Source organism: Onychostoma macrolepis, chromosome 05, assembly GCF_012432095.1.
Source record: "Onychostoma macrolepis isolate SWU-2019 chromosome 05, ASM1243209v1, whole genome shotgun sequence".
Classification (NCBI taxonomy): Eukaryota; Metazoa; Chordata; class Actinopteri; order Cypriniformes; family Cyprinidae; genus Onychostoma; species Onychostoma macrolepis.
The window spans coordinates 27,923,086-27,946,783 of record NC_081159.1 but is presented as its reverse complement, the minus strand read 5'-3'; the positions used below and the strand labels follow the sequence as shown (position 1 = coordinate 27,946,783).

The window sequence follows — 23,698 nt, the reverse complement described above, 5'->3', positions numbered from 1 at the left end:
ACTTTGGGAACGTACTCTAGATCATTTAAAGTACCTATGTAAAACAATTACACAATAATATATATATCTTATATGATAGGATTTTATTAATTTTTTTAAATATGAAACTTCTTACCATACATTCAATTTTTGCTACTTAAAATTTCATGTAGATTTTGATTTACCTTTGTTCCAGATGCATCCATATGAAAATATATCTATACAACATAAATACATTTCATGTTTAAACTTATCAACCTAAAACAAAAAAATTACAAACCAACCATTTTATTAGTTCCATAAATTACAACCTTCCCTCGCTCATCATTTCCCATTTTTCCCTTAAAGCTTTTATTATTATTACTATTTTTCTAATTAGCAAGTCCAACATGTCAAGCAAGACAATCTAGCTCAAAGACAGGACAGACAAATGTTGGTTCGCATCTGTATTTTAATGGGACAAAGCAAGAACACGTAATAATAGGATGAACATTATTTAAAAAATTCCTCAAAACACAAGGTCTCAATTTCTTCGTAGGCACTGCCTATGTTTAATTAACATCAGTTTCTTCAAATGAAATCAACTCAAATAAGGCAACACAATTGGTCTCGTCTTTTAAAACTCCAATGGGCAACAGTGCAAAATTCTGATCCATTCAGGTTTCTCGTCTTGATACTAAATACTTCATTAAAAAAAAAAAAGTGTCAACATTTTGATTTCTATACACAGAATTATCGCACTTCGTTCGTTGCAGCGCAAGACATCAAATTCTTCCCCAAGAGTTCTCTGGAAGAATCCTTAAAACCGTATGGACCAGCATTTAACAGAGCTGCTAATGCTGAGAGATAGTTGCGATGAAGCCCAAAACCCCTTTCCCACCCACAGTCCCTCCCACCTACCTACAAAAAAAAAGCAAGCAAGCATCCATAATCAACATCTGAATTATCTTTATATAGCGTCCCAACAGTTGAACACAGTTGTTTGGTTATTTACATACAGAATGGTATACTGTACTTATAAGCCCTCAAAAAAAGTGGAATGCAAAACAATTCAAAATACCTAAAATTTGCGTAACATCAAATTCTTGTGAAAACGTATTAATATTGTGCAATATTCATCTGCCTTGAAGGAAAAAAATGTGGCAGTCATCCCTGCAATTGGTTCAGTTTGAGAAATTGAATGTCTAATTAAAAAAATACAACAGTTGACATCCATTTTATTCATTTTATAAACAAAAAAAAAAAAAAAAACGACATTTCACACGATTCATTGGTGTCATCGCTCCTCTCAACAAAACAATTTTGCTTTTAAAATGGCAAGTCCAAAAAAGAAAAAAGGCAAAGCTTCATATATTACAAAATCAGCAGCTGAAATCGCTCTAAACAAACCAAAAAAGCAAAATGGAAAAAGATGCAGTTATTGTTGATTTTATTTATAGTACTTTGAGTTAAAAATGGCATAGTCCTCTTGGAATAAGTCAGTCGGACACCAGGCCGAAGACTTGTGGATTTATGTGAGTGTGTGTTAATGTGTCTGAATACGTTTGTGTATCAGGGTATGTTGTTTAATCCCAGTGTAGGGCAACTCGATACCCCACGATGTCGAGCAAGATCTGCCTCAAAGTCTCAAACTCAAGGTAAATAACAGATGCAGGATGGGGAGGGTCAGGGGAAAAAAAAATAAAACAAAAAAAACAAAAAAATGGCACACCCCTCCCCAGGCCAGGCATCTTGATGGGTGTTTAAGAATGGGGTGCGGGTCGTGTGTAGATCCCTGCTGCGGCTGCAGTGGAGTGCTAGAGTTGTCCGTCGCTCCATCAGTGTGTGTGGTATCCTGCAGTGCCCATACTGGACTGGTTGGCTAGCACGGTGCCGTTGACTCCCTGCGCAGGCTCCACCACGCCTCCGTTACTCACGGCGCTCACACCAGGCCATCCAGCACCAGCCTGTATGTGACTACAAGACAAAGTGGCTGTTAGCAGCTGGAAGAGAAGATATTTAGCAGATACTTTTATTTGATGAATCTCCCATTTTCCTAAAAATGTATGAGTTTAAATGTTGACAACAGAGTCTACACACATTTTCCACTAATTTGTTTGGTGGCATCTATGAAATCCCTCATGTCAACTATTTACCACTGCATAAATGGTTAAACCACACTGTTTCTGTACAAAGGAAAAGGTTCCCACAAATTTTGGCCAATGATCTTCCCTGTAGTTTGTGTTTGGATAAGGATTTTATCATTTTCCTTTTTTTTTTTTATAAACACTGCAGTGCACACACAAAAGAATTTCTGGTTAAATACGTATGAGCTACACACTAGCAAAATATTTTTAGTGGTTGGCAATATATATATATATATATATATATTTTTTTTTTTTTTAAATTATAGGTATTGGCTGATGAATTCTTCTGTTTGGCTAAGAAGTGTCAGAAGTGGGACTTTTATATTGACAGTATACTTTTATTTTGAAAGCCCCAAAATTATTGTATTTAAATTCATGTCTTTATCAATTTCCCTTTATTAGTGAAAAAACTATATCAGAATAAAAATTTAAAATTAAAAAAAAAAAAAAAAAAAAAATACAAAATCAGCAAGTTGCTAAAGTACAAAACATTCTATGTTATTTTTAAATTCAAATTTTTTCTTCATAGATTTATTAAAATTTCAGCACCATAAAATGTATTAAAATAAAATAATCTATATATCTACATCGAGGTCTATATCTCTATATATCTCTCACAACAAAGGGCTAAGCAAGCGCACGACACTGACAAGGTATACGATACATGCATATATGTGTGTGCGCGCATATATATATATATAAATATATATATAGCATGAGTAGTGAACTATGTACTGCATATCTACACCACCATGGTCTTTAATATATTGGCATCGGCCATCAAAAAAAATTAAATAATGGTCAGCCACTAATTGTATTCACTGTCGAAGTGTCTACAACTGACGATTTAATTTAAGGATTCCATTTAAGTTTTCCTGAAGCAAAAAATACATCCTCACACCATTTTACCCAACAGTAACAGAGATCACTAATATTACTACTATTAAATAAATCAGTAAATTGGACTATAATAAAGTAGCCTTTTGAAGTTAAGCAAAATGGAGGTACGTTTATCTGTAGACTTACTTGAAGCCCTGCTGGTTCCAGGCCTGTCCGTACACGCCGTAAGTGGGTACCTGCCAGCCGTTAGGGACGTACTGACTAATTTGTTGTGCGTTGCCGTACCACTGTCCCCACTGGCCATATGGTTGTGCAGCAAAACCAACTTTGTTCTGCTATAAAATCAAGAGTCATTTATACATTTATTATCAAGAAACTTTGAAAATTCTCATTATATATGCAACATTACAACACGAAGAAATACCCCTTTATATTTTGCTGGAACATGTCTAACTTTTTTTTTTTTTTTTTAAAGAATAAAAAAAAGATGGAAACATACTGCTGCTTACCTGGGGTACCTGCACCTGCTGCAAGGGGCTCACCATGTCCGTAGTCTCTTTACCCCAGTAACATTTCACTATGTGACCTTCTATGGATGTGCCATTAACAGACACTATCGCATGAGCTGCGCTTTCATGAGAGTTGAACCTGCAGAGATAAACAGTGTTACATCAGCTTCCACCATCAGGACCTGTAACCACCACATTTTACTTGAATAGCATTAACATACCTCACAAATGAGTAGCCTTTGTCTGGAAACACTCGAATTTCCATGATTTGACCAAATGGGGAAAAAGTCTGTCTCATGAGTTGTTCTTCAGAGAAAAGAGAAGGGGAGCACATTACAAAAATGACTTTCCATTAGCATAACTTTGAATTCAAAATGGTTACACAGATTACAAAATAGGAATTTCAAAAGGCAGCAAACACTAACCTGTAAGGCCTGTAGTGACTCCGCCACAATACACAGTGCAGTTGCTGGGGCTGGACTGGTTCACCACCTCATCAAACGACAAGTGCTTGGCATTTGCTGAGAAATTGATTAATGAAATGCTGGTTAACTGATGAGCCTATGTATTCATTTTAAGGTTCATACAATTTAAAAAATGTCATCATTGATTTTTATTAAAAATGTTGAAGTTTTTCAAAGCGGAGTTACATTTTGCTGTGGTTGTCACTTGTATCCAGACACACAGAACCAGGATTATCGATGCCAAACATGTTCCTGCAAGTCCTATCATTAAGGTTAAACCAGTGCGACAAGACTTGACGTGCTATATTTGAATCGAATGAAATGTGACTTTTAGTAAATAATGACTTGGATTAAGCAGAAGCATTGTGTGGAAAAAAGACGTGGAACATAAACGAGAAAAAAAACAAAAAATCCAGCATTTATAATGATTTGCTTATTCTTGGAGCTCAGCAGTCCGAGTTACTATTATAATAAACAGATGTTGTGCAAAACCTTTGCAAAAAATTTTGTTTAGTCTACAAAGTTCATAATGCTTTGGAATAAAGGTGAGTAAATAGCAGTATTTTCTAGTTTGACAGAACTAACACTTTTTGCATGAGTTAGATTGCAGCTGAATGGCAGCTAGAAACAGACCAGGGTTTTCTCTTGATTAAAAGCAGTGGAGAAGTCTTCAAACGCATATGAATACTCACTTTCATAGGTTGCTTTAGGCGCTGGGGGTTTTCTTGTTGCCCAGTTAGTCCTGATCTGCCTGCCGCCCAACCACTGACCTCCCATTTGCTGAATGGCATTCTCTGCATCCTGCCAACAACCAGCACAACAGGAACATCAGCACATGGCCACAACAGAAGCTTCTGGGATAAGCATTCAAATGCAGATGTTCCCCACCCTTAGTTAAAAACCTGCATTTCCTGATGTTGGGATTGTGACTCACCCATTTGTTGAAGAACGAAACAAAACCATAGCCTTTTGACTTCCCCGTTGCCATGTCTTTGACTACACGTGCATCTCTAAGAAAATAAAGACAAAGAAAGTTGGGTGCGTTGAGAAGAGACAGACAACTTAAACTCCAATGTGCTATTTTAACAGAAAAAATAAGTAATCCGAAATCCTTTGAGACTTGTAAACATATTACGGAGGGTAAAGTCAACAAATGTTAACACTGCTACACATTGAAAAACTACTCATTACAAAAACCCCTATTTTGTGCCCCTATTATGGATTCTTGAAAATGACCTTTCATGCAGTGTGTAACACAGCTCTAAGTGAATGAAAACATCCTGCAAAGTTTTAAATCTGAAAGTGCACCGTGTATAAAGTTATTGTCTCTCAAAAGAAAGAGTTGACTCTGAATCATTGAAACGAGTCGTTTTTAAAACGAATCCCAAGCCATTTCATGTTGACTTCAACATGAAACATTAGCATATTGGCCACCCACTTGTTGGTCTTTTCAGTGTTGGTCTGAATGAAAATGTAAATTCATTATTTGCCACTAGATGCCGCTTTTGGAGCGGTAAAATTGCTGTTTCCCTGGTAACGCTGTCCACAAAGCAGCACTGCTCTCACAAACACCGCTTTATCAGGCATGATGAAATGATAATGAGACCAATCAAACCAATCACATAAGATTAGTTTTTATGCAAAGGAGGGGTTTGGAAAAATGGATCGTTGAGCGAATCGTTTGGGAGTCATTGAGCAAGTAATGTCAAAATAAATGCTTATAAGACAATGAAAGTGTTTTTTGACCTTGCATGCATGTCAGCCTGTTATTGGGGACTTCCAAAACCAAAATGTGAACCTTTCATTACCCATAATAGGGGCACTTTAAGTATTCAAATGGGGAACAAAAAAGGACCAGAAACAGTTTACATGAGATTTGAAGTAATCCTAGACTATTTAGCGAAACAAATAATCACGTGCATATTTAAAAAAATGACAACTATTCTATACATGTGAACTCAAAAGTGGGGCAATGGGTAAAAACCTAGGTGTGTTGATGTGTTTTTGCATTACGACCTCTCCTCTACAGAAAAAGAGAGAACAGGCTTTTACATGACCTTACACGTTATTGGCTTCATTAGTCTTTAAACAGGCCTAATATCTCAAAAGTATTTGAATGCAACTCACTGAGAAAAAAAAAAGATTTTCTTCCTTCAAAATGCATCATGTCATTTCACTTACGATATCCTCCCAAAGGGTGCAAAGGCAGCTCTGATGTCATCAGTGGTGATTTCTGGACTGAGGTCTCCAACAAAGACATGGAAGTGATCTAAAGCATACAAGCCAAGAGTTAATTGGATTAATACCTCATGTAACAATTCAGACATTCAGTGAGTGTAATGTATGCCCCAGCTCTATTAATCAGAGAATTTTTGGCCTTTTTAAGATTATAGGCATTAACTGAAGATGGAACTCACTGCTTGTGTCTTTTTTCTGGCTGCTCGGTGATGTAGCCCAGTTGACCTTTACCTCCTATGACAGAGGGGTATAGGGAGGAATAAAAATTGAGAGAAAGATTAGAAATGATACAGACATGGTCAAGCTGCTGCTCTCTACTTATCTATTAATAAATAATTTTCCTTAACACTATAGAGGTCTGAATGTACAGCAGAGAGGAGGGAGACCTGACAATACTAAATTTACACTTCACTGTCCAAGTGAAAACTCATTTGAACAGGCAAAAAAATAAAAATAAAAATAATCTTCGTAGCAAAAAGGTCCAAATAACAAGAGACTTACAAAACAAGTGAATTTACCAACTTGTTTTACTCCTCAAATGGTCCTTCATTACCTGTTGAGGATAAAATATTTTGCACTGAATAGGCGTAAGGCTTAATAATTTGACTCTAATGTATAATCTTGTTCTAGAGTCAAATTCTAGGTATATGAAGGGGTAATATACAATATACACTAATCTTTTGAAGTTTGGGGTCAGTAAGTTTTTTTTTGTTTTTTTTAAAGAAGTCTCTTTGAACAGAAAATTCAAAAGAAAGCCATTTACTTTAACAATTTATTACAGTTAACGTAAGCAGCTGATAATAAGAAATATTTATGAAGGATCATGTGATACTGTAGACTGGAGTAATGGCTGCTGAAAATTCAGCTTTGCCATTACAAGAACACATTACATTTTAAAATATATAGATGAACATTTTATTTGTGGCCATATTTCAGTATCATTGTTTTAATTAATAAATGCTGCTTAAGCAAGCATAAGAGATTTCTTACAAAAAACATTTGAAAAATCTTACAAACCTCAAACTTTTAAATGGTAGAGTATATGACAAAATGAAGCAAAAACTAAAAACAAAATGTTGTAGAGGTGACATGGCTATAAGTGACTGTGGGTGAAGTTAAGCTTCTTTTTTCAAAATGCTATCTTCTGTACAATAAAAAGAGTGGTAATGGTTGTGATAAATCAGTTTTACATTTCCTGTCTGTACTTTAGCACAAAATTCACATTTCAAGGAAGCACTACACGCAACAATGGAAATACAAGAGCATCAGTCAGGTGAATTATGTACTGTTCTAATCATTATTTTATTCAATTTGAGTACAAAATAATCAGATTTGTATGGCCTGAACATGAAAAATGTCAAAATCTCCCTCTCAGTTCACATTGCACATCCAGTATACAGGCTAACATTGACCTCAGACTCAAGTGGTCAAGTCTACTTCGCTAAAAGTCTGCAGAAAATCTAAACTGTCCCACCCCCCGTCCCAGCCCAACTCACCCTGTAGATACGATAGCTTACCTTACCCATTATTTTACGCCCATTCATTGCTGCGAGTGAGGCCGCTGCATGCCTATGCTCGAAGAACTCCACAAAGCAGTATGGATCGTTACCTGCCGTCTGAAGGCAAATGAGTCGATTAGACAAAAGCAACTTATGTCATATGGTGTTTATCTTCACAATTCTTATTGCAAATTTAAAGTTTAAGATCAAGTAGCAGATAAAAGTCTTTTCAGACTGGATGGGAGATCTTAATGAAAAGTTACTGGTGCAAGAAACCTTGTAAATTGTAAATAAACCTCAGAGAAAAAAAAAATTATAATAATAATGCTAAAAGCTAAAAAATATATAGATCTATCAAGATACTAATAAAAAGTTACTGAGGCAAAATAAGTTGTACATTGTATATACACTTCAGGGTAAATATCTTGCAAAAAAAACAAAAATTGTGTGTGCGCATGTGTGTGTATATATATATATATATATATATATAGGCAGGCAAATCATATACTCACATCCACAATCATTTTACAGCTCTTGCAGGGGCCAATTTGACCAAAGAGCTGCATTATAAGGGCCTCGGTCACATCTCGTGACAGATTTCCTACATACCTGGACAAAAAAAGTGAATAAGTAAATGATAATGACTGCCTTGCTAAATAGAAGAAACTTGTATTTGAATCTATCATTTGATACACTAATTATAGGCGTCCGTGCGCGCAATCTGTGCCATCTTCAAGTACCTGAGTTTCAATGATCCAACTAATTTACATTATAAAAGGAATTAGGTAGGCATGAGGACCACAGGCCGTTACTTAACCTTAAAAAACCTCATTAGTCATCCGGCAATGAGCTGCTTATTGTCGTGTATACAGGTTTGAAACAAAGAGACGACAAAACTGAGCATATACGAGCGCACAGCCAGCGTGAACGACCAGCAACAAAAGCTCTCCACTGAGAAGTCTGCTATGACCAAAATATTCGCAATTTTCTCATTTACAATCTGTATTTACACATGTCTGCGTGTCAATTGTATAAGCATGCAGCATTTATAGAAGCGAAGTGTTGCACATACGTGAGTGAATACACTAGACTAGCTCTTTGTCTAGCAATGCTGTAACGACAATGAGCTTTCGGTAACGTTAAGTACAAGGCAACTTCACACACTCAAACACAGACAGCAGTGTGAGTGTGAGCGGCCCTGCTGTGGCCTCGACAGGCCTGCTGTAATTATCTAAATTAACTCAACAACTAGCACATGGGGTACGAAACGCTTTAAAACCACTGTAGTCCTTTGTCTAACGGTCTTCGGCGACAAATATAACGTGCATCTTTAATTCCGGCAATCGGAGCTTTTGTTTAAGGTACACAATGTACACGTCTGCTTTGTGGTTGTCCGTTAGTTCCCTTTGCATCATACTTAAGACTGATAGCAACTACAAATAAGCGAAATGACAAATAAGAAAGTGTTTTTAACGAGATACGACAGGAATGACTTTATATGATATGAAGTTGGCTGTCTGAAGTGTTGGCGTGCAACGCCGATATACGTACAGGGTCTTGGGCTGCTCGTCGTCCATCATTTTTTTCCGATCGAATTAAGACACCGAACCCTGAGAGAAAATCCTCTTGTGTAGATGTTGAGATGATCTCGAGTTCCGCCTGTGTCTCGCTCTTTCCAGTGTTGTAACCCTCTCTGTTCTCCGCCAAACCTGTTATAATGAGAGTAAATGTGAAATGCCGCCTCGGCTGACTCCAGTTATGAACAATGGAAAGGCGACATAAGATGGCGGAGGAGCCGGACCGGAAATGTAAGCGCGCATGCGCGTACGAACTACAAAGCGCATATAAAACAAGCTTGGAAAACGCGCCTGAGTGCTGCACAGTACATCAAACAGTAATTTATGTACAGTATTTGCAGTGTTTAGAAGGGAATAAAAGTTAGACAGTAGAGAAATGCTCTGAAAGGTTTAGGTTCACAGACAAAAGCAAGTGCGCCGCCCGGGAATCGAACCCGGGTCGCAAGAATGGGAATCTTGCATGATACCACTACACCAGCGGCGCTGTCTAATGCTCCCGGCACATGTGGCTTATCATGCTTGTGTAACCAGAAAGTGAAGTTGTGACATTACTTCGACGTTATCAAATAAAAAAATCGAAATGATGTTATACTAAATCTTAACACTGAGCCGACATTGACATAAAACGGCTAAACTATGAAATAAAAAGTCAATTATGACAAAAAGTCGTGTCATAATGACGTTTTATTGCGAATAGCTTTATAAAGTTGTGCACCGCAATGAATTCGGCTCTTTAAAAGTTTATATTCAGATATATGCATGCACTGAAATGTATTCATGAAACAATTCAAAGATATTGTTGACATGGCATGTAACCATAGCAACATTTCGACGTCCCTGACAGTGCGGAGAGTGCTGAACCTATCAATATGCCTATACTCAAAATTCCTATCAAACATTATTTAGGAATAGTGTCTCAGTCTCAACAAGAGGATTTCAAAAAACGTTTCAGAAAAAGGGCCGAAGAAACTGATACTACTAGAAATGCCAACGATGTCAGAAGGTAACGTTATCTGAATAAATAAATTACAATTTTCTTTTTTCTTTTTTTTGCTGCGACAGCCAAAACGAAACGAAAGATCGACAAAATAATCTATCCATTAATTAAAATGTATATTATTATTATTAAACTGACATTAACCATGACGTTTGTCGTATTTTATAGAAACCCCTTTGAAACAACAGAAGGCTTCATTGAAAAATACAATCAAGCACAAGCCTGCAAAGAGCGGGAACAGTATGAAAATCTTACAAAGCAGTTTCTTAGTCGATGCAAGGTATTAGGCTTAACATGTTTCCTTAATTGTTCACTCGGTTTAAATTGTTTTAGAAATAAGGCTTGGTTATGGAGATGTATTTAATTAAGAAAAACCCTCGAAAAGAACTTCTGATAAATTGTAATAAACAGACACAAGGTGGAGACAAATCTCCATTGATGAAAACACTCGACTCAACCGCATTGATTCGCTTTTTGTCCTCAGCGTCGTGCAGGATTCACATCTGGAGGTGAAGGCAAACATGTTGATCTCCCCGAGGCCTGGACACAGCTTCTCCTGCTGAGCTTGTGCAATAGAAAAGTTGGAAATGGTGTGTCAATGACTTGCAGAGACTGACAGCTTCTATTTTTACAAATGAATCATCTGTTACAATTGACTGAGAGTCACAGAGAGACTCTCCATGTGTTGTTGACTCCATTACTCAGAACATATTAGTACTTTTATATGCCATAAGACTGAATAATTAGAATATTCACATACCATGGCTCACTCCAAGAATATTATAGTACATACATTTAAAAAAAAACGTATTACTATGGTACTTTTTGGTTAGTGGAAAAATGACAGATGATGCTCATGATTTTTGTTAGATTCTTTGGATGTCCTGGTCGTGTCATTGGACCATGCACCTGTTGATGCAGATCAGATCCCTGTGCTGTTCCACCTGGCAGAGTCAGCCCAGGATTTCCTGTGCTCTGAAACAACTCTTTTGGACCAGCCATGTTCTTACGAGATGAAGATGTTGCAGGTTCATGCCAACACACTATAAAATATCTAAACATGGGTCATTCTGTAATTGCAGACACTTTATTCATTTATTCATTATTATTATTATTATTATTATTTTATTTATTTTTATTATTATCTTTTCATATAAAAGTTCTGCTGAGAGTTTCTCTGTTTTTGTATTTATTTATTTATTTTTACAGCTTGGTTATTTAGTCTCTCTGAGGCTGTTCATCTTTAAACTGACTGGTAATTTGAAAGGACATCAGCCAAGTAGCATCTATCTTCACAGCTTAAAAGGTCTGAGACAGTCTTAGGTCAAACACTACTTCAAAATGTCAAAAATCAGTGATGCACTAAAAAGCCAAAAATGTTTAAGATATTAAGTCATAACTACGAGATAAAAACCCTAAATTTTGATGTAAAAATTGACATAAAAGGTCATAATTATGACAAAAGGTTGTAATTATGGAATAAAAAGTTGAAATTGTAATATACTAAATCATAATTATAACATCAAATGTTAATTTATGACATTAAAAACTTCATGTAATGATTGTTTTTCTTAGACGGCAGAAACAGCTTTCTTAAATACGGTATATAACATATTTAATATTTTCTCAAAATGAATTATTGAGTTATGATCTCATGACAGGTGTTTTCAAAGTATAAATGTTGCTTATGTCAAAACTAATGGCAAGTAAAATTGTGGGACATGCCTCAAGAATCAGTGGAATGCATATAAAGTTAACAGCTGTCTTCATCTGTTGACAGGGCTGTTAAAATGTGAGACACGTTACCAAGAGCTCCCCAACATGTTATTTGCCGTTCACTTCATGCTGCGCGCCGGGGAGTTTCTGTGTGCTCTCAAACATCCCAACGACAGTTCAGTGCAGGTTTGAAGGCTGGGTCAGCTGTATCAGAAAGGGAGTGCTGCTGAATGATTCACTGAAGTGAAAACACTGTTTGATTGACAGGTCTCTGCGGAAGCACAGGAGCATGGTGTTAACCAGATACTATGGCACTGCCTACTCAGCTATCACTGTGTGCAAAACAATGGCACTCAGCTCTCTCAAGTGATCAAACAGCTTATGTTGCTCAGAGATAAACTTCAACATGACAACTGGTGCGTGAAGTGTTTGGGAGATGCTTTCCACAGGTTTTTACGTTATGTAAGCAGCTTATAGGTGGAACTTTAGGTTAAATCCTACAGTAACATCAGTCTTTTTCACCTTCTCTTTTCTCAGGGCCCACTGTGGGTTAGGACTGATGATTCTGGGAGAGGCTGCCAAATCTAGCATGCTGTGCCTTCGGACCCTTATGAACCTTCACATGACCCAAAGACAAGAAAGTTATCAGGTGCATAAGAAAGTAGAGGGATGAAAAAAGAAAAAAAAACACATTGAAAATGTCAAAGTTGTATGCAAAAATGTGCAGATTACAATAAAGCACATTGTTCACAGTATCTCACAATGCAATGCACGTGGCCTTGCAGTTCAGCAGTACCACAAATGGACAAGTTGACTTTCTCTTATTAATGTTTGCAAACTTCAGGAACATAAATAAAGGAAATTATTCTATTTGGAAATCAAAAGACTGACATTCAGTGAAAAACCTAATGAAAAACATCATCATAGAAGACGTTATATACATGTAAATGTATTCAAGAATTGCATGTTAATATAGTTTTTGACAAAAGAGATTTTTATCAAATTATTCCTACTCAAAATTCTACGGAGCCCTTTACAGGACATTGTGGTGGGAAAAATTCGGGGTGAATGGAAAAAATTCAGGGTGGGAGGAAAAAAATTTTTCAAATGTTTTGCGTTCTCTCGCAAAACTTTTGCGTTCCCTCGCAAAACCATTTGAGTTCGGACAAACGCTTCCTGTTTACTTTGCAGCGTGCAGTGGTTACAGCTCGTATGTTCACAATGGAGCGGTTCATAGAGTTTTATATGAAGGTAAAATGACGTCAAAAAGATTTGCATGCGCAGGGTAAGATTTGTGAAAGTGTACATAAGATAGCAAGCGTAAATTAATTTTGCATTCTCAAGAAGAGAGTTGTAAAAGTGCAAATTGCATTTCAAGCGTAAGAAAAAAAGATTTGCAGCCTTTTACTGGTTTTTGTAAGTGTATATCAAGTATTGTGAAACTGAAACTTCATGCTAAGGCAAAATAAATATGATCTGTATTCTTCTGACTTTCATTTTTCCGCGCTTACACTTTTGGCGCTGTTGTTTCGCCCAAATACAGCCAAAAGTATTGCAAGCCTGTGCCCAGTGTTTTGCAATTGAAAACAACCTTATCAAGAACTGCAAAACGGATTGACTGCGTAAAACCAATATGTGTGTAGAAAAAATCGTTGCAACTGTCTAAATGACTTCTTGCGTGCATAGAGCAAAATGTTCGCCAAATAACCCGCTGTGTACGTCTGCGTCTTTGCGCTTGCAGTTTTGGCACCATTCTCTCACTGATTTCAGATTTGCAAGCGAGTGTGGAAGGCGGGACCTTCTTCTTTCAGCCAATCAGATGAAGCTCTTGCTGACTCTCGATTTACTCTTATCTGATTGGTTCAATAAAACTCCAGACGTGAGAACACATCTTTATTTTAATTTGACTCAGCGTCATTCTTATTTCGGGATGGTATTTTTAATGCACAGATACATATAAAAAATCAATAAATAATTAATAATACAATAAAATAAAATAATAAAACAAAAAAGCATGATCCTTTATAAGCTGTGTAGGCTACCATTAGACTGACTACCATGTGTTCATTCTGAATTTCGAGCTAATATTAGGAAATGACATTTCTGTGTATTCACTCTATTTATCCTAATCATCCTCCTCCTCTTCAGCAGAACATATGATATTAGTTTGTAATCTTGATGCTACTGAAAGTATCTGCACTACTATGCATAATTTCACCATGTCTGCTGATCAGAGTTGATGCCAGATTTTTGTTTTCCCTTTAACGTGTATTTAAAGGAGATTTTACTGTACTAAATATTTACCCCTAAATTATGCATTTACCATCTGTAATGCCATGTGAAACCACTAGATGGATGTATAACCATATAAAAATGTCAACATTACTGTGTATTTCATGGTTTCTGGGAATATTTGATTCAGACATAGTTATTTTGCATTTGGTTTTTCATTTAGATGCATATATTTAGACATTATTAAAGACTATATTTTGTCAAAGTAGTTGTAGTTTTTTAAATGTTGATTTGGTTTGAAGTGTCAGTTTTTGCATTACAGTCAAATCTGGAGACAAATCGCTATTAAACATTTTGATTGTAAAGTTTAACATCATTTCAGTGGTATAGGCAGATTATCTAAAATATTAAATTTCAATGCAATGTCGAACCAATCCAATAATGTTCACTCTAGCTTGAAGATCAGTATATAAGCACATGGTAGTCAGCCTAATGGTACACAGCTTCTAAGGATCATGCTTTTTGTTTTATTATTTTATTTGATTGTATTTATTTACTTTTTAATATATATATGTGTGCATTAAAATACCATCCCACAATAAGAATGACGCTGAGTCAAATTAAAATAAAGATGTGTTTTCACGTCTGGAGTTTTATTGAACCAATCAGATAAGAGTAAATCGAGAGTCAGCAAGAGCTTCATCTGATTGGCTGAAAGAAGAAGGTCCCGCCTTCCACACTCGCTTGCAAATCTGAAATCAGTGGGAGAATCGTGCCAAAACTGCAAGCGCAAAGACGCAGACGTACACAGCGGGTTATTTGGCGAACATTTTGCTCTATGCACGCAAGAAGTCATTTAGACAGTTGCAACGATTTTTTTTCTACACACACATATTGGTTTTACGCAGTCAATCCGTTTTGCAGTTCTTGATAAGGTTGTTTTCAATTGCAAAACACTGGGCACAGGCTTGCAATACTTTTGGCTGTATTTGGGCGAAACAACAGCGCCAAAAGTGTAAGCGCGGAAAAATGAAAGTCAGAAGAATACAGATCATATTTATTTTGCCTTAGCATGAAGTTTCAGTTTCACAATACTTGATATACACTTACAAAAAACAGTAAAAGGCTGCAAATCTTTTTTTCTTACGCTTGAAATGCAATTTGCACTTTTACAACTCTCTTCTTGAGAATGCAAAATTAATTTACGCTTGCTATCTTATGTACACTTTCACAAATCTTACCCTGCGCATGCAAATCTTTTTGACGTCATTTTACCTTCATAGTTTTATTTTGAACTTGCACTCAAAGTAATACAGTCAGTGCTTATTTCGAAGCACGGTTTTGGGACTTTCTAAAACGCTTAATGTATTAAAACAGTGACATTAGGACCAAATTCGATAATAATAAATACTAATAAAATTGTTAGGTTTATATTAATAACCTAATTAATAATATTACTATTAATAAAGGAGAATAGCCCAGAATATGAATGCAACGGATTTGGTATTTTTAAATCACCGTTTTCATTATAGCGTTTTATGGGGGAGAAAAAGCTTAGGCTACGTGCAGGGCGTTGCGTTCATATTCTGGGCTATTCTGCTTAGTAATATTATTAATAAGGTTGTTAATATTAGCCTAATAATTGTATCAGCTTTATCGAATTTGGTCCTCCAAGTCACTGTTTTAAAACATTAAGCGTTTTAGAATGTCCCAAAACCGTGCCTTGAAATAAGCACTGACTGTATTACTTTGAGTGCAAGTTCAAAATAAAACTCTGTGAACCGCTCCATTGTGAACATATGAGCTGTAACCACTGCAAGCTGCAAAGTAAACAGGAAGCGTTTGTCCGAACTCAAATGGTTTTGCGAGAGAACGCAAAAGTTTTGCGAGGGAACGCAAAGTTTCTCGAGAGAACGCAAAAGTTTTGCGTGGGAACGCAAAGTTTCTCGAGAGAACGCAAAAGTTTTGCGAGAGAACGCAAAACATTTGAAAAAAAAAATTTCCTCCCACCCTGAATTTTTTCCATTCACCCCGAATTTTTCCCACCATAATGTCCTGTAAAGGGCTCCGTAAAAATTCACACCCAGAACGGTTCTAAATAAATCTATAATAATTTGATTCATTAATTCTCATTGTGTGAATTATTATTATTTTTGTGTATTTTGTTAACAAGGAAATGACATCGCAGAAAGCATCCTGGCCGTGGCAGTTGGAGCACATTTACTGCTCTATTTTGATTGACATTTGCCAAAACAGCTACTGTGCTGACATTAAGAAAACAGCCCTCAGTGGACAGTCAAACTCTATTCAGCGCAGACGTTCTGGAGGACTTATAACCTTGCTAAAACAATGTAAGTGCTTTAAACAGAAAGATCTGCATAGAACGTCTACATGAGACTAGAATCAAAAAATCTGTAAGATTTTAAATGATAAAACAATAGACAAAAGAATTGAGACACTGTCTAGTTGTCAAATGGGTAATCATGTTTGTAATTAATGTGTTGAGCTACACCTGTAGGAGAACTGATTTGACACATCTACTAAAAGTATTAGCAAAAATAGTGTGTCCAAATACTTTTTGGGGCAACTAGTCTTGTGTGTGTGTGTGTGTAGCGCAAGAAGACACATGGAGGCTGCGGTACAGTGTGGTTCAGGGTTTGGCACAGATCAGCCGCAGGATCACGCTTCAGGATGGTTTGAGGAACACAGCCTGGTTAACGCTGCGGAAGCACCTGAAGCAGGAGACAGACCCCCGTGTTATGAATGCCATGAGGATCACTGAGGTACTCCAGCTTCCTGCTGCTACAGAGGAAATGTAACACTACTCACAACAAACTGAAAAAAAAAGCCCTCATTTGCTTAACCTGGCCTGTCAATTACTCTTTTGAACTTTTCACTAGGTAATGTTTCAGGTGAAATCTTTTGACTTAAAACTGGTTTAGAATAATTTCCTTCTACTAAGAGAGATTTGTGTTCCTGAAGTCCGTAAACATTAGTTAAGAGACAGGTAGATTTAGGGTCATCTGTATGTGCATTGTGGGATATTGTGCACAATGTGCTTTGTTGTAAACTGTACATTTTGGCAAATGTAGTAGGTTGTACAGGTATTTTATGCATACAGAAAATTTGCAGTATGCACTACCATTTAAAAGTTAAGATTTAATTTTTCTTTTCTTTTTTTTAAGAAGACTTATGCTCACAGACGCTGCATTTATTTGAATAAAAATACAGCAAAAATAGTAATATTATGAAATACTATTACAATTTCAAATAACAGTTTTCTGTTTTAATATATTTTGAATTATAATTTATTCCTGTGATGCAAAGCTGAAGTTTCAGCATCATTGCAGTCTTCAGTGTCACATGATCAGAAATCATTCCAATATGCTGTTTTGCTGCTCAAGAAACATTTCTTATTATTATCAGTTGTGCTGTTTAATTTTTTTTTTTTGGACACTATGATACATATTCAGGATTCTTTGATGAATAGAAAGTTCAGAAGAATAGCATTTATTTGAAATAGAAATCTATTGTGACAATGTAATCAGTGTCTTTAATGTCACTATTGTTTTGATCAATTTAATGCATCCTTGCTGGAAAAAAGTATGGATTTCTTAAAAAAAAAAAAAAAAAACACCTTACTGACCCCAAATGGTAAATGTAGAAAGTTAGTATGTTATCCTTAGCAGTGGACAGTACAGTGTTATTTACAAACAAAAAGAAAGAAAGAAAGAAAGCAAGCAAGCAGATGTGTTTTGATATTTCACCCTTATCCAGCTGAATAATGCATGAGGCTTATGTAGATTCAGTTCAAATTTCAAGAAGTTATATTGTGCCTAACACTGAGGTGACATTATAATAGAGAGCTCATGAGGCATCAGAAAGGAAAGTATATCTGAATTTAAACAAAATACTGAAGCACATTGTTGTAGCTTTAAACATTCATCTGGTGCGACTGCATTAAACTCTGACACTATGAAATCAGACGAAGCAAGAACAGAATCTTAATTCGAGCCTCTACATGATCAATAGGACCTGCAGTTTCACCCTGTTATTATCTCCTTTCCAGGGTGATAAAAGGCTTCTGGAGAACCAAAGAGAGAGGATGAGAAGTTCACACATAGTTGAAGTGTGCGTATGTGCACAGAGTGAGCGGATCACTGGTCGGCTAGCACACTCTCTTTCCCAGATCTGCTCTCCAGTTCAGCTCACTACTCATTCTGCAGACCACCGGCACAGAATAAAAACCACCAAACCCAGGAAAGAGGCAGTTTCCACAGCCAGGGCCGGAAGAGGACGCCCTGAACCAATCACACCCCACTCCGTTACGAAAGACCATCACAAGACACTAAGGTTATTGGCTTCTCTTCTAAAAATTTGCATATCATTGCTCTTTTGTTGATTTTGATTGCTGCCATTGTCCTCATTTGTAAGTCGCTTTGGATAAAAGCATCTGCTAAATAACTAAATGTAAATGTAATGTAAATTGCATCTGCTATACACTAACAGAAAAATACTGTAGTTTTGTGAAGTGGCATCACAGGAATACCATATTTTTGAAAGAAGTTTCTTATGCTCACCAAGCTGCATTAATTTGATCAAAAATACAGTAAAAGCAATAATATTGTGAAACAGTATCACAAACTTTGTTCTTTTTTATTATCTTTTAAAATGTCATTTAGTCCTGTGATGACTAATCTGAATCTTCAGCACCCATCAGTGTCACATGATCCTACAGAAATCAGATTTGGTGCCCAAGAAACTATTTTGAAAACTATTTTTTATTGTGTAATATTTTTGTGTAAACAGTGATAATCTTTGGGTTAGTTCACCCAAAAATGAAAATTCTGTCATTAATTACTCACCCTTGACCTTTGTTCATCTTCAGAACACAAATTAAGATATTTTTGATTAAAGGGTTACTCCACCTCAGAATGAAAATTTTGTCATTAATCACTTACCCCCATGTCGTTCCAAACCTGTAAAATCTGCCATCCGTGGTTCAACCGTAACGTTATGAAGCTACGAGAATACTTTTTGTACCCAAAGAAAAAAAAAGACTTTATTCGATTTCAGTTATTCAATTTGTCATGTTATTCAATTGTTGAATAAAGTCGTTAAATTTTTTTTCTTTGCATACAAAAAGTATTCTCGTCGCTTCATAACGTTACGGTTGAACCACTGATGGCAGATGGACTATTCTGACGATGTTTTTAATACTTTTCTGTGCCTTGACAGTGTTAATTGTTTGGCAGTCAATGGGACAGTTACAAGCTCCTCCCGGTTTTCATCTAAAATATCTTAAATTGTGTCCCACAGACGAACGAAGCTTTTACGGGTTTGGATGACATGGATGTAAGTGATTAATGACAAAAAGTTCATTTTGGGGTGGAGTAACCCTTTAAATCTGAGAGCTCTCTGACCCTCAGTAGACAGCAATGCAACTGTAATGTTCCCAGGTCCAGAAATGTAGCAAGGACATCGCTAAAATAATCCATGTGACGTGTTTCAACAGTGTTTCAATTTTACGAAGCTACGAGAATACTTTTTTTCGTAATCAGCATTGTTTACTTTCAGTAGACAGCGCGTGCATGCTGAACGTAAACATCGCTGATTAAGTTGTTTATTTTCAGTGCATACTCTCCAAAATGGCGGAAGACGGTAACTTGGGGAAAAGAATTGTTCAATAAATTGTTATTATTGTTTTCTTGGCGCACAAAAAGTATTCTTGTAGCTTCGTAAAATTCGTAAAAACAACTGATGTCACATGGACTATTTAACCGATGTCCTTGCTAAGTTTCTGGACCTGGAAACATTGCAGTTGCGTTGCTGTCTATGCAGAGTCAGAGAGCTCTTGGATTTTATCAAAAATATCTTCATTTGTGTTCCGAAGATGAACAAAGGTGTTATTGGTTTGTAACGACATGAGGGTGAGTAATTAATGACAGAATTATCATTTTTGAGTGAACTAACCCTTTAAGAGTACTGTTCGATTTGCGTAAAATATATACACTACTGTTCAAAAGTTTCATGTCAGTAAGATTGCGCCTTTTTTGTTTTGCTTTTTATTATATGATAGGACAGTGTAGTGGTGACAGGAAGCAAAATGGGGGGAAAGGTCCTCGAGTCGGGATTCAAACTCGTCCGCAGCGCAAGGCTATATCAGCAATGACGATTGCACTTTTTTAAAAGAAATGAATGCTTTTATTTAGCAAAGCTGCAATAAATTGATCAGAAGTCTCATCGACCTCAATCTCTTGAACTTTTGTGGTTGTTAAATTTTATTACATATCATTCACCACTCTGCTCTATAGATATTAATATTACACTGGCAAATGAAAAACTCATTTAACCGTTAAATCATCCAGTACCATTGTAATATATCAAAATACCACAGTATTACCATCTAATACCATCACTGTATCACATGTGCCTTATTTGATCTCTTTCATTTCAAATATGTGCCATATTTGATCAGACTGGGCAAACATGAAGCTTCTCATCTGGACTTGAGAACCAGGACTGATATTGATCTGATTAAAGTTGTGAAAGATCAAGTGAGTATTGCATTCTCTTTGATTCAGTGCAGTAATCCATCAGCCAGTCAGAGACGGCCGATTCGCTAAGTGGTACTAACGAATTTTAGATTAGTATTTAGATAGAGGTACAGTAGCTGTTTGTTAATGGGACCCAAGGACCTTGAGGCTAGAGAAATATGCGCAGAGAACAGCTAAAAATCTATTATTATTCTTTCTAAATCTTTTAGTGGCAAAAGGAACTGAAAATAATGATGGAAAGAGAGGAAGAGATGGAAAAGATGGAAGAGACAGAGCTGGAAATAAGAACGCAAGAGGAAGAGGAGAAGATCATGAAGAAACGCATGGAAAAGGTCAAAAAGAACACAAAACCTTATGAGTTACCATGAAATGACAACATGCAATGAGTCTTTAAAGCAATGAGAAATAGTCCTTAAAATCCAAAAAGAAAAGTCTGAACATTTTTTATTATTTTTTTTGTCACATTCCTTTCAAATGACACAGACATTCAGTGGCTACAACTGTAATTGGCAACACTGGTAAAAAAGATGCATACTCTTCAGATAGTCACCACAAGATTAAAAAAAAAAGAGGAATGTTCTCACAAGGTTGGAAAGCATCAGCCTGCTTTCATTATCCTGATTCACTACAGTCACAGACCAATTTGGTCATAAAAGTGTGAATTAAGCAGCTAGTTGGAATACAGTGATCACAGCACTTCTGACTGACCAACAGAACGGCAAGACAGTAGATATTTTCATAAAAGGAAAAAGAAAAACATGCTGAATCAACTCAATTAACATTCAAAAAAAAAAAAAAAAAAAAATCACAGCAGCAAGTCAAATGTTCATCCTTCATCACGCTCAAGACAAGCAACCAACTCGTTTATCGACAGTTTGAAAGCAAACATCTCAAAAAGACACCCAGAGTGTAAGACAGGAAATGGTCTCCCTTCAAGAATAAACGTCACAGAATGAAGGAAAATGCATTTGAGGAAAACATTCATTACATAACGTGTTGCAAATCTACAACATACCAGAAAAAATTCTCAAGAACTTTTGTCAGGTAAAACAGGTAAAACAGGGAGAATTTGATTTAAGATAAACCCCGTAGGTCCCATGTTACCTGTCGGTTTAAAAAAATAGATCATCGTTGCATAAGACAAAAATGTACATTTGCATAGTTTGATAGTGTAATAAATCTAACTTCTAAGATCATTTCCATTCATAAACCTCAACACAATCACATGAAGAACCACACACCATTTTATGATTCGTCACCCCTTTCAACTAAACCACTGCGTGAATTTATATTTATATTGATAAAAATATATGCATGTTTATAATCATATAGCCTAATATATTAAATAAACCATTTAATTTCTTCTTTGATAATTATCATCTCTGGGAACAATGGAATTAAATTTTCAACATACATTCTTTAGCAAATTGTTGCAAAACACCCACCCACCTTTGGTGAATTTTAGATGCTACTGAACCTATTTACAATCCTTCAGACTGCATAAAATACACAAATTAACAAGAAAAAAGGTGACGTATACAGTATCTAAAAAAAAAAAATCTGAGGCTTCATCATTTAAATTTCAAGTTGCATTAAACCTATTTCAACTTTAAAAAAAATAATAATAATAGCAATTTAGTTGATCTGCATTCGAAAATACCAAATGTATGATTGTGAAGATATGTGGTTGTTTAAAAATGACTAAAATTTATTTACACTATTTTCTCACATCCATTAAGACTAAGGCACAGTTCAGAGTAAAAACTTTGGGATTGCAATAAAATAATAAAATAAAATAAAATTTCAGGTAAGACTCCAATCAATTTTACAATCTGTATATATTAACTTTCATCTGGGAATAGTGAGGATAAAACAGGAGCTTTTCTCTTCGTCATGTAACAGAAGTAAGAAGAGCGTTTCTTGCAACATGCCCACTGTAGCAACACTTTGAAAGCGTTCAACTTGTACGTTCCCAGTGCAAAATGTCAACTCTCAGCACAGTGAATCACACATAAGAAGCGTCATGTTATGTTAAATAACCTGAGAGAGCTGGTTGGGAAATCTTGGAGATTTCATATTGCGCTTTGCAGTGAAGCTTAATGTTTCTGTCCACAATCGTTTACCGAGTCCTTGGCTGAAGTCAACAACCATATGGCTCTCGAGTGTAAAACACAGAGGACGTGAGCCGGTGTGACTGCAGCTCAGCTCAGCTGCAAGCGGTAAGTCCTGATTTCCATGGGTTTAAGGCTGATCTCCTGGGGGTCGACATCACCATTGTGTGTGTGCATCAGAGACAGCGATACAGGAGTGATGCTTTTCACCTTCAAATCTGTCAGGAGCTTCTCTAAATTAATCTACACACACACACACAGCAAACATAGTATGGTGATTAGAGCAATTCCAACGTAACAACATGTTCAAGTATGCATTGAGTCACGGCCTTAGTTTTGACTTTTCACTTGTAAGAAGTGAGATGTTTAGCATATCTGACAGTCTGACAGGTTTAAGCTAAGCCTGTGAACTCCGTGGAAAGTAAACAACTTTAATTTTCTTATGAGACTCTCATTCACATAAACATCTTAAGATAACATATCATTTTTTTAAGTGACGGTAGCCATTGACTTGCATTTTATGAATCACCAAAGACCACAGTTTCAGCTAAAAATGTTCTTTAATGAAGAAAAAAAAAGTCACCTACATCTTGGATGGCCTGAGGATGAGTAAATTAACAGCAAATTTTAATTTTTAGGTGAACTATCCTTTTAACAGTTCACTGGAGGGGAAAATATTTGGTTTCTTACTCAAAACTACTGCATGACTTCAGAAGACTAATGCATTTATATCACTTTTATGGTACTTTTGTGTCCTTTTTGAAGCTTGAACGCTCCAGTGCCTTATCATTGTAATTGGATAGAAAAAACTGACCAGAAAGTTCTCCCAATTGTGTTCAATGGAACATGAGTT

At 36.1% G+C, this 23,698-nt stretch overlaps 3 protein-coding genes and 1 non-coding gene across 8 annotated transcripts in view; 1 reads left to right on the top strand and 3 right to left on the bottom strand.

The window, feature by feature from the left end:
• Positions 1 to 502: 502 nt before the first annotated feature.
• Positions 503 to 9,454, bottom strand: tia1 (TIA1 cytotoxic granule-associated RNA binding protein). 3 transcript variants are annotated; one of them, XM_058777071.1, is made up of 13 exons: positions 9,207 to 9,453; positions 8,168 to 8,264; positions 7,674 to 7,772; positions 6,336 to 6,390; positions 6,100 to 6,187; positions 4,853 to 4,928; positions 4,611 to 4,719; positions 4,105 to 4,179; positions 3,880 to 3,975; positions 3,676 to 3,760; positions 3,455 to 3,593; positions 3,132 to 3,280; positions 503 to 1,935 (listed from the first exon to the last, which is right to left on the bottom strand). In XM_058777071.1, exons 1-13 carry the CDS (start codon positions 9,233 to 9,235, stop codon positions 1,797 to 1,799), a joined length of 1,236 nt encoding a protein of 411 aa, XP_058633054.1. In that variant the 5' UTR covers positions 9,236 to 9,453; the 3' UTR covers positions 503 to 1,796. The 3 variants fall into 3 exon arrangements, with proteins under 3 accessions (XP_058633054.1, XP_058633055.1, XP_058633056.1); XM_058777072.1 differs by lacking the exon at positions 4,105 to 4,179 and having other exon boundaries at positions 9,207 to 9,450; XM_058777073.1 differs by lacking the exons at positions 503 to 1,935; positions 4,105 to 4,179 and having other exon boundaries at positions 3,128 to 3,280; positions 9,207 to 9,454.
• Positions 9,455 to 9,645: 191 nt separating this feature from the next.
• Positions 9,646 to 9,716, bottom strand: trnag-ccc (transfer RNA glycine (anticodon CCC)). The gene has a single exon. It is a non-coding gene; the product is annotated as a tRNA-Gly (tRNA).
• A 274-nt stretch (positions 9,717 to 9,990) lies between these two features.
• On the top strand, positions 9,991 to 21,116 carry tmem232 (transmembrane protein 232). Of its 2 annotated transcripts, XM_058775701.1 has the most exons (13): positions 9,998 to 10,235; positions 10,398 to 10,509; positions 10,714 to 10,819; positions 11,100 to 11,257; positions 11,439 to 11,535; positions 12,010 to 12,131; positions 12,213 to 12,361; positions 12,483 to 12,594; positions 16,351 to 16,528; positions 16,791 to 16,960; positions 18,247 to 18,530; positions 20,656 to 20,734; positions 20,944 to 21,116. In XM_058775701.1, exons 1-13 carry the CDS (start codon positions 10,102 to 10,104, stop codon positions 21,100 to 21,102), a joined length of 1,860 nt encoding a protein of 619 aa, XP_058631684.1. In that variant the 5' UTR covers positions 9,998 to 10,101; the 3' UTR covers positions 21,103 to 21,116. The 2 variants fall into 2 exon arrangements, with proteins under 2 accessions (XP_058631685.1, XP_058631684.1); XM_058775702.1 differs by lacking the exons at positions 16,351 to 16,528; positions 16,791 to 16,960 and having other exon boundaries at positions 9,991 to 10,235.
• Positions 21,117 to 21,158: 42 nt separating this feature from the next.
• Positions 21,159 to 23,698, bottom strand: part of man2a1 (mannosidase, alpha, class 2A, member 1) — a 52,215-nt gene continuing 49,675 nt past the window's right edge. The window contains exon 23 of one of the 2 annotated variants that reach the window (XM_058775699.1): positions 21,159 to 23,088. In XM_058775699.1, coding sequence (XP_058631682.1) covers positions 22,936 to 23,088 — 153 coding nt within the window. In that variant the 3' untranslated portion in view covers positions 21,159 to 22,935. The remainder of the gene's footprint in view (positions 23,089 to 23,698) is intronic. The other variant, XM_058775700.1, reaches the window with a different exon arrangement.

Bases quoted from the DNA above. Each gene is read 5' to 3' on its own strand.
- tia1 (XM_058777071.1), bottom strand. From the start codon at position 9,235: ATGATGGACGACGAGCAGCCCAAGACCCT. The intron at 6,188-6,335 runs GTGAGTTCCATC...TGTATGCTTTAG, and splicing joins CCAGAAAAAAGACACAAGCA to ATCACTTCCATGTCTTTGTT. The intron at 3,594-3,675 runs GTATGTTAATGC...TTATCTCTGCAG, and splicing joins AAAGGCTACTCATTTGTGAG to GTTCAACTCTCATGAAAGCG.
- tmem232 (XM_058775701.1), top strand. From the start codon at position 10,102: ATGCCTATACTCAAAATTCCTATCAAACATTATTTAGGAATAGTGTCT. The intron at 10,510-10,713 runs GTATTAGGCTTA...TTTTGTCCTCAG, and splicing joins AGTTTCTTAGTCGATGCAAG to CGTCGTGCAGGATTCACATC. The intron at 16,961-18,246 runs GTACTCCAGCTT...TCTCCTTTCCAG, and splicing joins ATGCCATGAGGATCACTGAG to GGTGATAAAAGGCTTCTGGA.